Consider the following 16633-nt stretch of genomic DNA (forward strand, 5'->3'; position numbering starts at 1 on the left):
AAAAACTGTACTTAATTTCTCAGCACAGTATAACATACAAGAAATATGACACAACATAAAATATTAACTCATTAAAATCTAAATAACTTTTCTCTGAAACATTTTTCAACTTAGAATACTAAATGAGATAAATGTGAATGTTCATCTATGGTTTTACATGAAGTTGCTGGCATAACTAACCAGTTCAGCCAAAGTTTAGATTTCACCCAAGAGTTTGTGTAAAACTGAATCCCATCTAAACCTAATACAAGACTCAAAAAGTTGAAGCATGTTACAGAAACAATGTTGCATTGCAGGAGGACAACATAATAGACATAATATTCCTACATGTACAGGGCACCTATAAACTGCATATGTAATACTGTTGTTGTCCGTTTCTTTTTAACAATTCTCTGTCTTATGAAAAATTTACGAGTGTTACCTTATAAGCCAAGGAACCATATTCCATTACTAATCTTATATAACATTTTGGCATTCATGAACTAGATTAGTTTCTATTATGACATTGACTGACTCACACAACAGTAATTGATCCTGAAGTGTCAACACCATTAACACCAAAGCCTACAATTGTATACAGTCCTGAGTCAGTTCTGTCTGCCTACCTATTACGTTAGGATCCACCGCCATTTTATTCTCCCACTTTGTTCTTAGTCTTCAAAACTTCCCAAGAGACTTACCAAAATTCTGTATTAATATACTGCCTCCATTATCCTAGCCGCACAAACCCCTCTGTGGTCTAGTGGTCAGAGTTCATGCCTACAGACCCAGAGGGCCCAGGTCCCAGCTGGCAAGAACAGGATCTGAACAGTCGTTCACAGGACCTGAACCAGCTTGTTGCGTCTTAATTAGAGTTGCCAAGAAAGCGACCAGGGACTTGACTAACAGAAATCACAAAAAGCACTGGGAATCAACAATTTGACTCAAAGAGGCAAAGGGATTTATATCAGGACCCTCTGCCAGAAGAATGAAGGACCTGTTGAAATTAAACAGAGATCAATTAAGATGGGTGGTAGGACTACTTACTGGACACTGCCACCTAAAAGGACACCTTTCCAAACTGGGGCTGACAGATGACCCAACCTGTGAAAGGTACCTACAAGAAGATGAATCAGCCATACATATCCTATTTGACTGTGGGGCCACAGCTTACTTAAGATATCGCCACCTGGGTCACTTCTTCATTGAACCAAGTGACTTTTATGATGCCCCTTAAATAAAGTCCTGCATCTCATTCCAAGTGTAGGAATAATAAAGGGTTAATCCAAAAGGGAAATACAATAGATCACTGAAGGTCGCAGTGTGAGGGCCGGTTTTTATGGCCCACCCCTTACACACATCCTAGCTTCACACCCAATCCACTGTAGCTTCATAGACTTCAATGACCTTACAACTGAAAAATTCCTCATTAGGTTTACTTAATCCTCTTGGATCCAAGTATTTCCCTGAGCACTTTGATTTGTAACACTCATAATTAATATTCATCTCATTAAAAATGTAATAAATTCTTTCTTACACTTCCTTTTTAAACTGTGTTCATTCAAAGACCTACCTTAACAAATCAGTGTAAATCAGGTCATTAGTCCATTGGACATGATAGCTTCTGTGTATCTTCTTTCAGAATTTTATTAACATGAAGGTCTTAACTGTCTTGATAAAAAGGTAAGAATATACCTAAGTATATACTTTATAGAATGAAAAGATAAAAAAGATTTTCCAGTGGATTATTAAGTCATATCTAACATTCATATATTCCTGTTTCTTTCTTAGTACTATCTGCACAACTAATGGCAATACAGTTGACCACATCAGGGTAAGGGCATGGTACATAGGCACTGCAACAATACCTTTTACAAATCCCACAAACAGTTCATTGAAAATTGTCCTGAACCCATTTACAGCACTTCCAACAACAGCTGTATGATTCCATGCTTCTGCAAATATGCTTCCAAATGTCAAATCCTTACTTGGATTCTTTCAGATGTGTTCCACAGGCTGAAGGTGGTGAGTGCAATGTTATGGAAAACTCAAGGAAAACTTACGCAAGTTCTGAGGTTCTCACAGCAATGGTTATGAAGAATACTCTCTTCTGGGATACGAGTATAACATTGTGTAGTCCGTTGAAAGTCAACTGACATTTTTGAGGAATATATCACCATCTTCGGGGCAGAATAAGCTCTGCAAGATACCAGTGTGAAAGCTCTGCTTACCACCTGCCTTCACACCGGTATCTTGCAGAGCTTATTCTTCTGCCCTGAAGATGAACACAAGTTCCTCCGAAACATTAGTTTATTTTCAACATATTACACAGCGTACACGTACACACAGAAGACAGTATTCTTCAAGGAAATCTTGTTTGCTAGTCCCATATCCAGTGTCGATGGTTCCAAACAGTGTGATCCATGACCACTGAGGTTTAAAATCACTGGTATAGGGGGTCTTGCCCCAATGAAATGGTCTACAAGCTGAAAAAAACTGTTTCCATTTTATGCAGCCACCTTCCAAAAGCTTGACTTCTGTTTCAGGTGGATTACCAATTTCTTAACTAGCACTGTACCACAGATCCAGTCTAGGAAACTGGGATTAACAGCAGGGGGAATCCGTTGCACTTACCATGTGACACCCTCTATCAGCAAAAATTGGCACTAACTTCGCTGAAAAGTGGCAGTCGCTCAGTTGGTATAGTTCACTTGTGGACTAAAAGCCGGAGTACCGTACCACTGATCTTTCACCATAACAAAAGGAAGAATGTGCTGCTTACTAATAGAAATATACCACAACGCTTACAGTTTCACCACTGTCAGAGTTAATCTGACTCACAACCTCTCTCCATCCTGGAAAATTTCTTTCTTTGGTTTGTATGTCATGGATCAGTCTCATAACAGCTAATCTTGGATAGTTTATCCCAAACATAATGAGTGTTCAATAAACTGGAAGGACGATCATAACATTTGCTGACTATTTTGATATTCCTGGGATGCAAGTGAATGATAAAGCTTCTACAACTCAAGACTGGGATATTTGTAGTAACTCAAAAACCACTGAGTCCTTTCCATGCCATCTATAAGTCACCGTTAAATGAATGCTTTGTACCATTTGTGAAAGAAAAAACAATACACAAGTCTAAGGACTTCTTTGTATGTAAATCCATAACCTATTCCATCCATCTTATGGAAGTTTACTAAGTAAGTTCTTCCATTTTTAGTTTAATAAATACAGTATGTTGTTCAAACCTCAGTATTTCTAAATGCTGTGCAAACCTTGGTATTTCTAAATTAGACAGAACTTCCTTTTGTAATGTTTCTTGGTACATGTTTGAATGGCAGCTGCTGGGGTAGTCCATCAATTTTAAATGTTTTATAGCAGACAGCTTAATTTCTTGAGTCCATTTAGAGCAATCTTTTTTTGACTGAAATTCCAAAACATAACTGTCAGAAAAGGGAACAAGAAATCAATATAGGTTAAGCAAATATATACTATATACAGGGGTCCAAAAAATGTACTGAATTTTTGATAGTCAAAATCTTTGCAACAAAATGACATGTAGTTACAATTCTCGCGCAGTAGTGTAGTGTAATGTTTTCTCAACAGATGTCAAAGGTCACAGGAGTCACGTGAGTGTCGTGTCACGTGCACGCTGCGAGCAGAAGACAGCAGCAACAATGGCTGAAAGGTTGTTCTTTGAGCAACGCAAGGCTGTATTGAAGTGGTACTGGAAGTACGAAAACATTAAAGAGGCACAACGACAATGACAGAATGAGTTTGGAACTCAGCCATCAACATGTTGAACAACTGCCCATATTCGGGATAAATTTGAAGCCAACAGTACTGTTCATGGTGTGCATAAGCAAGGACCTGGGCAACCACAGATAGTAACAAGTCCAGCTTCCAGTGCTGTGGTGTTGCAACACTTTACATGATCACCACAAAAATCTGTGAATCAGTGTGCATGCGAAAGTGGGGTAGCCGATCAAGATGGTGCTCCACCTCACTACCATCGAGATGTCAGGGTGTACTTGGATGACGCTCTACCTGGACGATGGATAGGTCGAAGAGGTGCTACTGAGTACCCACCATGGTCTCCAGACCTATCACCTCTTGACTTCTACCTATGGGGAACCTTGAAGGATGAAGTTTATCAACAAAAGCCAGCTTCACTGAACGCACTACAAGAAACCATCGAAGCGTCGTGTGCAGCCATCACGCCGGACACACTGACAGCCGTAATTCGCTCAGCAGTTCAGCGGCATCGATGCTGTTTAGCTGTTGATGGTGGTCACTGCAAACACATACAATGACTCTCTCTCTCTCTGCACAAGAATTGTAACTACATGTCATTTTGTTCCAAAGATATTATCAAAGAGTGAGTACATTTTTTTGGACCCCTCTGTATTTGGTGTTGGTGGTGCTCCCAGTCAATTATATTATGGAATCTTGCAGCTGTATAAGAACAGCGTGTTTCCAGTGCATACAGAATGTGAGTGAGAAGCAGAAAATACTTGCAAAATAGGTGACACCAACAAGGATCTTTTAAAAAAATCTACACAATGAAGAAAAAGGTGTACACATAAACACACAGTTCCATTAAAAACCACATGTTTAAAATACCACATAATTTCACCCTTTTAAATTAACTTAAAAATTTGTATGCCCTGAATACGATTACAATTAAACATCACCAAGCAGATATCATATGGATGGGCCAAAAGGCTTAAAAAACCCATATTCCAAAGTCACTGATCCTATAAAAAGTTGTCAGTTAAAACCCACAGCTCAACTATTTAACAGATACTAATTATATTGTTTTCTCATACTATGTACACTAATAAACTATGGAGAGGAGTCTTCCTTGAAAACATCAGTTGCTCAGCTACTCAAGAATTTCCCAACATTTTATGTAACCTGAAGGTTCACTACCATGTTCACTTGTCTCTGTCCTCAGCCAGATTAATCCAGTCCATACCACCTTATCCTATTTCTCTAAGATCCATTTTAATACTGTGCTCCCACATATGTCTAGGTTTTCTCAGTGGTCTCTTTCTGTCCGGCTTTCCCACCAAAATCATATAAGCATTTCTCTTCTCCCCCATGTGTGTTGAATGCCCAGCCAGTCTCATCCAATTTGAGTTTATCATTCTAATTATGTTTGGTAAGGTGTACCAAATTATGAAGTTCCTTATTATGCAATACTATGCACACATGATATTACAGACAGGTATCTCCCATTCCTAGCATATATAATGCAGGACTTCGCAATTACCAGTTATTTAAGCAAATCTATTTCATTATGATGAATATAACAGCACTTGCATATTGGAAAGTCAACATGTAGTACAGTATCCCCAGTTGCACCCAATGAAATACTTTTGTTCCTTGATTTCCACTGTTTACAATGATAAACTGCTTGTAGCACAGTGGGAGAAGTACATATAGAATTTTACTTAGAAAACACAAAGGGAGGGGACCACTTGAGAAACCTAAGCACACGCAGGAGGATAATATAAAAATTTATTTTAAAGAAATATGGTATAAGAGTGCAAACTGGATTCATCTGACTCACAGTAAGGCCCAGTGGTAGGATTTTGTAATGGACTTTCAAGTTGCATAAAGGGCAGGGAATTTGATTGTCTATTACATTTTCAAGATGGACTCTGTTCCATGGAGTTAGTCAGTTAAAAGAATAAATTGCAAGAACCTAGCATGTAAGCCTGTACTTTCTGACGCTCGAAACAAAAACAAGTGGTCGATAAGCATGTCTATAATCCAACATGCCTACCTAGTTTCAGTAGTATAGACAGCTTACGTGGCTTATAAATTACTGGCATAAAGCTTTCAAATCCAGTCTCAAAAAAATCTCTTGGTTCCCACAATTGAACATTTCAATAGACACACACACAATGCCAAGAAATCTCCTATGACAATACCTATCAATGTTACAGATACATACCACTGTAGCAAGCGCTCAGACTGTACTGATTTTGAAGAGACATTAAAACAGCTACATTTCAATAAGACAAGGGCCTCACTGTAAACCCATGACAATAACAGTGATCCTGGCTTATAATTAATTTCATGTTATATTTACTATTTCTTACATGGGAATATCATACTGTTATTCATTAACTGTCTTTGTTATTTTATTTTAGTAAATTATATGAATACATGGGAGGATACTGCTTCCATGGACAAAGTCTGAAATGAGAATTCAATGAGTGAAGAATGTGCAGCAACTTACATATTAGATGGTTCTTATGTAATGACGTGTTTAATCACTATCTTCCGCTATTAAAACTGCTCTTCCGCATCTGCTCCATCATCTTGTTTCTTTAGCTACAAAACAAAACAGAAGCAAGAAAGAAAAATATTATGCACGCAGGATATTGTGGTTAACTCTTACTTACTCACTCATGGAGCTGAGCCCTTCTTTAGGAGAAGCCAATTTTGCAGCTACTCAAGACTTTCCCTGCATTTTATGCAACCTGAAGGCTCATTACCGTGTTCACAAGAGCCCTCCACTGGTCCCTATTCTGAGCCAGATCTATCCAATCTATACCATCCCATCCTGTCTCTCTAAGATCAATTTTAATATTGTCCACCCACCTACACCTTGGTCTTCCCAGTGGTCTCCTTCCTTCTGGCTTTCCCACAAATATTCTATACGCATTCCTCGTCTTCCCCATTCGTGCTACATGGCCTGCCCACCTCATCCTCCTTGACTTGATCATTCTAATTATACATGGAGAAGAATACAAGTTATGAAGCTCCTCATTATGCAGTTTTCTCCAACCTCCTGTCACTTAATCTCTCTTCGGTCCAAATATTCTCCTCGACACTGTGTTCAAACACCCTCAGTGTATGTTCCTCCCTTAATGTCAGAGACCAAGTTTCACACCCATATAGAACCACAGCCAAAATTATAGTTTTGTATATTTCAATTACATTCTCCTGTTTTTGATTCAGGAGGTCATGTGCTAGACTACTGGCACAGTCAGCTTTCCTGACTGAGGAATTCTGTGAATTTCCCCAGGCCCTCCTGGGAAATGCTGAGCTAGTACCTGAAGAGTCAATGACTCTATTCATCCATTCCATGCTGTATTAATTTATGAAAGTCAGAGATCATTATTAAATAAATTACAAAAAACAATAATGACTTGGTTCTAAAAGATTCTGACAATAACGTATTACACTTGGGATTACTGATTTTCTGGACACTGTCCACTATCTCATTTTCCTGAGAAGATGGATGAAGTTCACAAACTAAGTAATCCCAAGAACAGCAATGATATTCTTTTCTGGAGGGGGGAAAAAAAGGCTTTAACTCTTTGCAGCTTGAATATCTTATGAATATAGTTTAAAAATTCAGTTCTCATCTCACAGAAAACATACTGTTTGTCCATTAAACATATAAATTGGTTAATGCTGTTTAGAGAGATAATTGCTGTTTATTCTGAGAATCATAAGAACTGCATAAATATTACGTAGGCAAAAGAGAGCTTTTCTTAAATGTTATGTACTAACCAATATGACTCTTCACAGAGAAATGGAAATATATGTCAAACATATATGAACACTCAGAATTAAGCACAGACAACAACAAACACAGTTATTAGGTACAAACTCAGTTGTGCATGTCCTGCAGTGACAAAGTATTATTTGGGCCAAACCACACAACTCAGTAACAAAGAAATGAAGTAGGAATGTTTTAGAAAAAAAAAAGCCCTTGTTATACACAACAATAGTAATGAATCACATACATAAATATTTTTGACATCAACACTGGCTGAAGCTGCTATAAATCCAAAGGGATTCTATTAGAGAATTACTATTCTCTAATAGAATCCCTTTGGATTTTATTAAATACACAATAATTATCACAGATGATTAAAATCAATTTCAGTTTTAGTCAGGCATATACAAGCCATCAACAAGAAAATATCACAAACAAAATATAAGAAGGTGACTGTTTTGCCATTACAGTGTCAGATTTTGAATTACTTTCTTATTTTTAATATTAGTAGTGATGGTTTTTGCTATAATTGTACTTACATTATGCAAACAATTATTTCTTAGCTTGCTGTAAAGGCACTCAGGTACAGGCTTGATTGGCTGATGGCCTGTTCTGTTGTCCCAGTGAACACTGACTCCTTCAGTTTCCTAGTGATCCTATTACCATCTTGATGAATGACTTCTGCTGTATCCATTTCATTTCATGGTCCTGACTCTAGGAGTGATCTACAATAGACTTGGATATTCTCCCATTTTTGTGTTGCATATATCTTCGGTGAATCACTGAACTTCGTATTCAAAATGTCCTGGATTTGATTCTGATTACCACCACATTTAAAATATTTGGCAAGAGTAAAGTTTTTCCTGTGCTTAAATTAAAGTCCATGACATATAACCAATTTTCTAGTTCAGAATTTGAATACAATCACTGTATATAATCTACATTTATTACATAATGTCAAATCAGGCTTTCATTTTCCAATATTAATCAGGATAATTAAATTACATTTGAACTTCCATTAAAACATGGACACGTCATATATGTGACCTATGTAATGCAATAACAAGAAACCACAACACTCAACCAAAAATAAAATTCTATGGCAAATCTATAAAAAGCAATATTTTTAGAGCGGAGATGAAATTTATAATTACAACCCTGAAACATCATCATCTTCCAAATATCTTTTTTTTTCAGTTCAAGTATATTCTTACTATCATACGAATTAATTCAAAACGTATGATCCCTTCTTATTCAAGACATGAATATTGTGATCCAATTTGTAAGGAATGCAAAGTAAAGAGTAAGAACTGGATATAGTCTTCCCTTTGAAAATGCAACTGTTCAATGACAATATTCCAAACAATTTAATTCAGGAGTGTTGAAGACATGATGTTTATGCTAAAAATATTTATATGCATGTAATCTAAAATTTGGAGAATAAGTACCAAACAAAGAAATCCAAGAATTTTAGACCACTTCTCATTCATATAAATTTAACAAACCGCAGATATCCAGAGAAAAATTACATGCATCAACATGGTTTGAATTTCAATGTTCATTACCTGTAGCAGATAATACAACAATTGTGGTTTCAGTGCTGCAATACTTCTTCAAACACCAACAACAAACCAACTTACATCAGTTGTCACATACAAGTTATAAAAAAGGAGATCTTTTTGGTTGCTATTATTGACCTACACATTCCACAAATCAATAGCTATTGTACAATAAACAGATAGGAAATCTGTAAGTGCAAAAATTATATTTGCAACAAATAAAAGTCAATGAGCTACAAAGCTAAATATATTCTGAAGTGTCTTCAATAACAGACAAACAACATACATAACTTAAAACTCAGCAGCAGCAGCAGTAGTAGTAATAGTAGTAGTAGTAGTAGTAGGCATGGTGGTGGTGGTGGTGGTAGTAGTAGTAGTAGAGTAGCACAAACAGCCAGGTCATAAAGAGAATAAAGCAAGAAAAAGCAGCACACACTTCCAACATAAGTTATACAAAACACAAAAAATTACATAAACAATAAAACTTTTCCTTTGATTTATGAACACACAAGTGTAAATGCATTGGTTCTTTGTTGTATCACATTGTTTTGAACAAGACATGAGTGAAATGCACAACATTCCAAATTTTGTACCAATACTTAACAATATTCTTGACTGCTGCTACATTACAGAACACTACATGTTTTGACCAACATTGGTCATCTTCAGGTGTCTCTAAAATTGCTGATGAAATTGCTGTGCTTCCATTTGTAAGTTCAATTTTTGGGACATGCCTTCATCTGTGCGCCCATGTGTCCTATGGTGATGAGTAGTCCCTTTTGTTTTGTGTGTAGCTGTTCATAACAGCTTCTGTTTAAAGCTTTAAAAGGTTTTAAAAAGCAAGCTGCATGTAAGATGGCTAATAACTAACAGCAACAAATAAGTAATGTGCAACAGGATGATATCATACGACATTATGACAATGTAAAATGGGACCATATCAGTTGAAACATGTAGAGTAGAACTCATCATTACACTGATTTAACTGCAAGTCATATTAGATAGTTTTTTTTAATTACAAAAGACAAGCTGGAACAATGGCAACATTGAAAGCCATTAAATAAAACCTGTTTATTGCAGTCCTTGTGGTCTTCAGGTAATAACAGCTGAATGTGATTAAACCTTGAGACTACTTACATTAAAGTCAGATGATTATGATTTACATAACTGGACAAAAACCATTCAGTTCAGAATGGTATGTCTTATATTTTGTAACATTTGACAAAGGGCCCAAAGAGGAAGCACACATGGTATAATTTTAGCACGTCATACAGTTATGACTTCAAATCACTTCCATTAAGAGATCTCTAAGTGAAACAATGCTATATTTTAAATGCCAGACTTTTTAATATAGGTCAAAATAAATCTTCACTGTATTTACCATATATTTTAACACTGCCACAATCCTGCTACATGTTATAGTATATATATTTTCTGATTTGGATAATCTTTAAATGAAATCTGTACGGTTTGAAATAAAAAAAGGCTTAAAAATCAAAATAATAACTGATATAAAAATCTCCCTAGAAATTGCGGTACTCACATTTAATTGTTGTCTATGATTATCTATCATCCAGATTTGAAGTTTAATCGTAGAGTACTACCTTATGGGTTATAATGCCATGTATCCCGTTGAAAGTCAACCAATGTTTCAGAGGAACATATCACCTCCATTTTCAGAGCTGATGAATAACCCAAGCAAGATACCAGTGTGAAAGGAGGTCGCAGGTAGGCTTGCCACCTGCTTTCACACTGGTATCTTGCTCGGCTTATTCTTCAACCTTGAAAATGGAGGTGATATGTTCGTCCAAAGTGTCGGTTGACTTTCAATGGGATACATGGCATTATAACCCATGAGATAGTACTCTTCATAACCACTTCTATGAGAACCTCAAATCCTACACCAATCTAAATCATTTGTGGGAGAGGATCATACATAAACCTGAAAACACTAATTCAGGTCTCCAATGAACAGTACAAAAACAATGACAATATCTTCTGTACTACCTATTTTATTAATATTGTCTTGGTTTTGCCTTATCCAATGGACTCGAAAACAATTCTTGTACTTGTGCATTTTAAGAACACATCTTTTCCAGACAATTCAGAGTGAGCAAATTCTGAATGCAGATAAAATCATCATCTGCAAACTGCACTGATCTGCACAAAACCATAAGCGCTCTGAAATTTTTACATTAAATAAACAGTGTCAGATTCCTCTGATGTAACTGTGTAACTGCATTTAATACTTGCTTCACAGCAAGAATGAGTTCCAACAATCTGTCACATATACAATGCTAGATATAACATTCCTAAGGAGGTGACTGAAAATGCAATCCTATCTCAGATGGCTTTTTTGTGCATCCTAAATGATGATGATGGTTGCCTCGTCCCAGAGCACTTCCAGCCTGAAATATGGCGAATTTTAATTACCAAAGGAAACACATCAACATAATATGCATGTCCAACACAGAAATTTAAGTAGACATGGAACAGAAAGAAGGATTAATTTCAATCTGAAATATGGTACATATGGTACAAAATAACATAACTGAATTTAAACTGATGGTGTTTTGAAACAAAATTTGATTCACAATCCTTTACCTTCTTATTTCTCATTGAAAACTTAAGACTTATACTTAACAATTCATACTAATATAAGAGAAAATGACAACTGCAATTCAACAAACAATCATTTCTTTTTTATCTTCATTCTTCATGTCCTTTGTTTTCATACCTGTATTTCAATCCCTCTTTTTTCTCTGTTAAAACAGTAATTTAAGCCACATTTGTATCCTTCAAAAGACACAATTTCAAAGAGTTTCCCCCTGTGTCAGTACATCTTTGTCAGTGTGTCAGTACTAGTATGGCATAACAATGATATAAAATACAGTCAGATAACACACATAATGATAAACCATTTCTTATTATATATATAACCTGTAGTTTTATATGGATGGGAAACAAGACTTCTTCTTACAAAATTAATATAAACTGAGGCTGCTTGAGAATGTGGTGCAATGCCAAGAGAACTGCATGCAAAATTTTATTTGGAAAACCTGAAGAGGGAAGACCACCTCTGAGATGCAGGCACAGATATGAGAATTATATTCATGTAGTAAAGCTGTCCTTGTGCTTACATAATAAGCACTATGCTATGAAGGCATATAGAGGAGTGGATGTATAGATCCACATTTTCTTGACCTGGGCACAATTGGAGGTGAAGGGTCAGCTTCATGCCCCTGTATATTGATGTGGTTCTTAAAGAAATCAGGAAATGAGAGCGTGGACTGGATTTATCTAGCTCAGAATACAGCCTGGTGGCTTGCTTCTGTGAACACAGTAATGAAGGTCTGGGTTCCATAATGGGAAGAACTATGTGAACAGCTAAGAAACTATCGCCTTCATAATAACGACTCTGTTCCAAGGAGATGGTCAGTGAGAACAAAATTGCAATTTGAAAATTCCGCTTTATTTGTGAAGGTTTCTGAAGCATGTGCTAGGAACAGTACTGATTGTATACTAAAGTACTACTCTTAAGTTCTGACATGGAAAGCAAGCATGTTCTGATAATTAAGGTCTGCAAACAGTGTTAGACATGAGGTTCTGACAGCAGAGACTATGAACAGTCCATGTAGTGTGGAAAAAGTTCATGAACATTTCAAAGGAATATTCTGCCTCCATGTTCAGGGTTGAAGAGTCAGCCATCTTGCTACTTGTTTGCTTGGCTTACTGTTGAACCCTGAAGATGAAGGCAATACATTCCAAAACATCAGTGAACTTTGACTAAACTACACAGTATCACATCCTACAAGACAGTGCACTTCCAGCTTAAGAGCACTTCCTGGAATGAACTAAAAGCTCTTCATACTGACACTGATCATTCTGAGCCCTTATTTATTTTGATGATTATAGATGTCCATGAAATTTATTTCTAATTAATTCNTCCTAGGCATCAACTTTGTTAAGCTTTCAAATCTGTACCTATTCAACCATCTCTTATAGTGGAACCTGTGACAATAAATGAAACACTGGTACACAATTACAGCAACAAGAAATTATTTTCCTTTCCTGTTCTAACACAAATTCTGCTGTATGGTCCTCTTCCTTACGTTACAAAAACTGAAGATGGCACAATTATCAGGTCAGAGAATACATAAACCTAATATATATCCCTTTCCTAGATGGAGTACTAAGTACTTCTACATGTATTCAAATGTCTGATATCAGAAACATAATAACAATGAAGAGCTGTGAACTTTTCTGCAGATATGCACATACTTCTACTGAGTGTTCATTATGCAGACTTATCAGTATGTCATCTTGGGACTCACTGCAGGATTCCCTGACAAACTGAAGGTCATTCATTTGGTGGTCACCTGATCAGTTAGTCAGTCAGTGTTGCACCATAAAGTGTTACAGAAACTTGTTTATATAGTGTTCTGTGCTGTATCTTTAGGGCTCATGTGAGATAAAATTTAGAACAAAGAGTTTTCATTTATGATTGCTGTGTAAAAAAAAAACTCATACAAATCATGAAGGAGAAAATTTTGCCGTAAATTTCCTGACATGTCCATCTGGAGATAAAATTTCCAGATTACTGAAGAAGAATGTTTGAACCCATGGCATTTTAACTGACAGAAAGCCATTAAAAAGAAATTCTGTTTCAACAAAGAAAAACTTGATGACATCGGTCACCGATTAGAAAAATCTCCTCGAAAATCTTTGTGGTGATTAGCACAGCAAAGTGGTGTTTCTGTAGGCAGTGCATGGAAAGCAACTAAACTGCTGCATATTCATCCATATAAAATTACTGTTGTTCCTGAAATTAAACCTATGGATTATGAAAAAAGAGCAAGGTTTTATAATTGGTTTATCAATCGTGCATGACAGATTTCTTGATCCTATGCTGACATTTTTCACAGATGAGGCTGATTTTAATATCTCAGGATATGTTAACTCACAAAACAACAGGCACTGGAGTAGTGAAAATCCTCATGCCCTAATTCAAATTCCCCTCTATGGCCAAAAGGTAGGCGTATGGTGTGCGATTAGTGCAAACCATATAATTGGACCAACATTTTATGAATTCTTGATGCTCAACAATACATTAATGAAATACTCAATCCATTTTTCGTTAATTTGGCACCTGCAGAAGAGAGATTTGGTTGTTTTATGCAAGACTGTGCAACTCCACACACAGCTAAGGAAACTATCTGAGCATTACGCAGTGAATTTGGCAAACTAAATGGGGATTATAGAATTATTAGCAAGGATTTGCAGCCCCCTAGATCCCCAGATCTAAACACCTGATTTTTATTTGTGGGGAAAACTCAAAAGTGTTGTGTATACCATCAATCCACATTACCTGGAGACTCTAAAATGGAATATTCATGAAGCAATTTACAACATTCAGCAACATCAATTGCAACAACTTTCCCGAAATCTGTTTAAAAGAATTCAGACATGTCTCGCAGCAGAGGGCAGACACTTTGAGCATCTTCTATGACGGTGAGTATAATATTAATTAATATATCTGATTAATAATTAATGAAATAAGTAAACTATGTGTGCCAGCCATACCGGCTACGCGGAAGCATTTTTCTCGGCAAGTGGTGCAGCACTTTCACAGGAAGCTGCCGATGGTAAAATCAATGTCCTATTAGCCTGCGCTCTAAACATAGTGTACATATCTATTTAACAGAAATACAGTGCTTTAGAAAACAACCTATTTGGTTTGTAGTAACAATGACAACCCCCTTTTTAAACATATATCTTATCTGGAATTGTTGTTATCTATAATAGCAGCCAGTTGTTACAATGTACACAAAGCAAAATGAAAGGCATACATGAACTTAGGGCAGATGAACGTGTATACATATACCTGAAGCAATAAGAGGGATCTATGGAAGACAAAAGACTAATGGAATTATTAAAAGGGCTTCCACTCTTCGGCCACTGAGCCTCTCATGAGATGTAACAATTTAGCAGTGATGATGAACGAGTACTACATTTCAACACAGTGTACATACTACACTTAATACTTTCATCATGCATGAAAAAATACAGAATCTGGTATACAGTGCTTAGAGAAAAGTGCAGAAACAACCAACAAATCTATATTTCACTTACTTTTAGAACACAGCACAAAGTTAAACTTAAATTATCACCCATAAATAATTATAAATGTTCAAACAGTAAAATATCCACTATCAAATTTCTGAAAAACAAAATATCCAATTAAAATATGTAGAGTCAAAATGTTCAAGCACAACCAATCTATTTACTTGACATAATGTCAAGTCTGACAAAACTAGGCATGTACGAGGGGGTACCCAAAAGAAACCGAACTTATTTTTTTTTAACTTATTTATTTTTTTAAGCACAAACCTTCAATCCCCTTCAAAGTACTCTCCACTTACACTAATACACTTGTCTAGTCTTTTATTCCATTTTTCAAAACATTGTCTAAATTCATCTTTTGAGATGCTTGACAGCGCCTCCGTCGTTTTTTCCTTCACCTCAGCAACATCAGCAAAACGCTTTCCTTTCATGTCTTTTCATTCGAGGAAACAAAAAAAGTCGCACAGGGCAAGGTCGGGTGAGTATGGAGGGTGAGGAACAGGGGTCATACCATTTTTGGTCAAGAATTGTCATACAGACACGGCTGTGTGAGCAGGGGCATTGTCATGACGGAAAAACCAGTCGCCTGACTGCCACAAATCTGGACGCTGAGCTCCAAGTCACTCCCGACAGCTCCACAATTTCTTCAACAGTCCGTCGTCGATCTTCCTTGATGATTTCACGAATTTTTTCAACATTTTCATGTGTTCGGGCCGTGGAAGGACGACCAGAACGAGGTTTGTCATCAATTGACATTTCACCATTTTTGAAACGGGAAAACCACTCAAACACTTGAGTTTTCCCCATAACATCGTCCTTGTACGCCGTTTTTAACATTTCAAGAGTTTCTGTTCCACTTTTCCCGAGCAAAATGCAGAATTTCACTGCTGCACGCTGTTCACGAAAATCAGCAACTGCAAAAACGACGATCACACAAAACAGCTGTCACTATAAACTCTGCCGAAACTAGTCCTTACCTTCTGAAGTAACGGTAGTCGGCTTATCAACTCAGGAATGTTAGCTCTATGCGCTCATAGCGGCAAAACGCGGTACTACAAACGCTCTGCCCACAAAAAAATTAGTTCGGTTTCTTTTGGGTACCCCATCGTATAAACACTGAGATCAGCAGATTTTCTCTACATGGTGATTATGGTCTTTCCTAATTTATTTATTCTTGGTTTATTTACTGACCCTTTCAATAGCTCAGATTACACAGTGTCAATTGATAGGATGATCAGTGAATAGTGAACTGGAAATAATGTGGAAAGAAATGAACATGTCCAGGCATATGCCTATAGGAACTGAAGGAAACCACAACAAACCTGTCAGAATTGCCTGCTTCTGGGCTAACACTTGAAACTAGGACCTCATAAATGAAAATATGTTAACTATGCAGATCTAAATTCTTCAGCAATTTAAGATGTTGTACTAAGTGTAAAAGTTG

The 16633-nt window shown here is 36.6% G+C and overlaps 1 protein-coding gene across 3 annotated transcripts in view; it reads right to left on the minus strand.

Moving 5' to 3' along the window:
* Window positions 1–1041: 1041 nt before the first annotated feature.
* LOC111872362 (solute carrier family 35 member E3) overlaps window positions 1042–16633 on the minus strand; it is a 31280-nt gene continuing 15688 nt past the window's right edge. The window contains exons 6-8 of one of the 3 annotated variants that reach the window (XR_002844216.2): window positions 6236–6330; window positions 2884–3409; window positions 1042–2823 (exon numbers count right to left, since the gene is read on the minus strand). Coding sequence is in view for 1 of the 3 variants with exons in the window: in XM_023866161.2 (XP_023721929.1) it covers window positions 11379–11474 (96 nt within the window). In the remaining 2 variants the exon portion in view is untranslated. Of the gene's footprint in view, window positions 3410–6235; window positions 6331–11062; window positions 11475–16633 lie in introns of those variants that run through there. The other 2 variants (XR_002844215.2, XM_023866161.2) reach the window with 2 other exon arrangements.

The sequence above is a fragment of the Cryptotermes secundus genome, unplaced genomic scaffold, assembly GCF_002891405.2.
Source record: "Cryptotermes secundus unplaced genomic scaffold, Csec_1.0 scaffold144, whole genome shotgun sequence".
In the NCBI taxonomy this organism is placed as follows: domain Eukaryota; kingdom Metazoa; phylum Arthropoda; class Insecta; order Blattodea; family Kalotermitidae; genus Cryptotermes; species Cryptotermes secundus.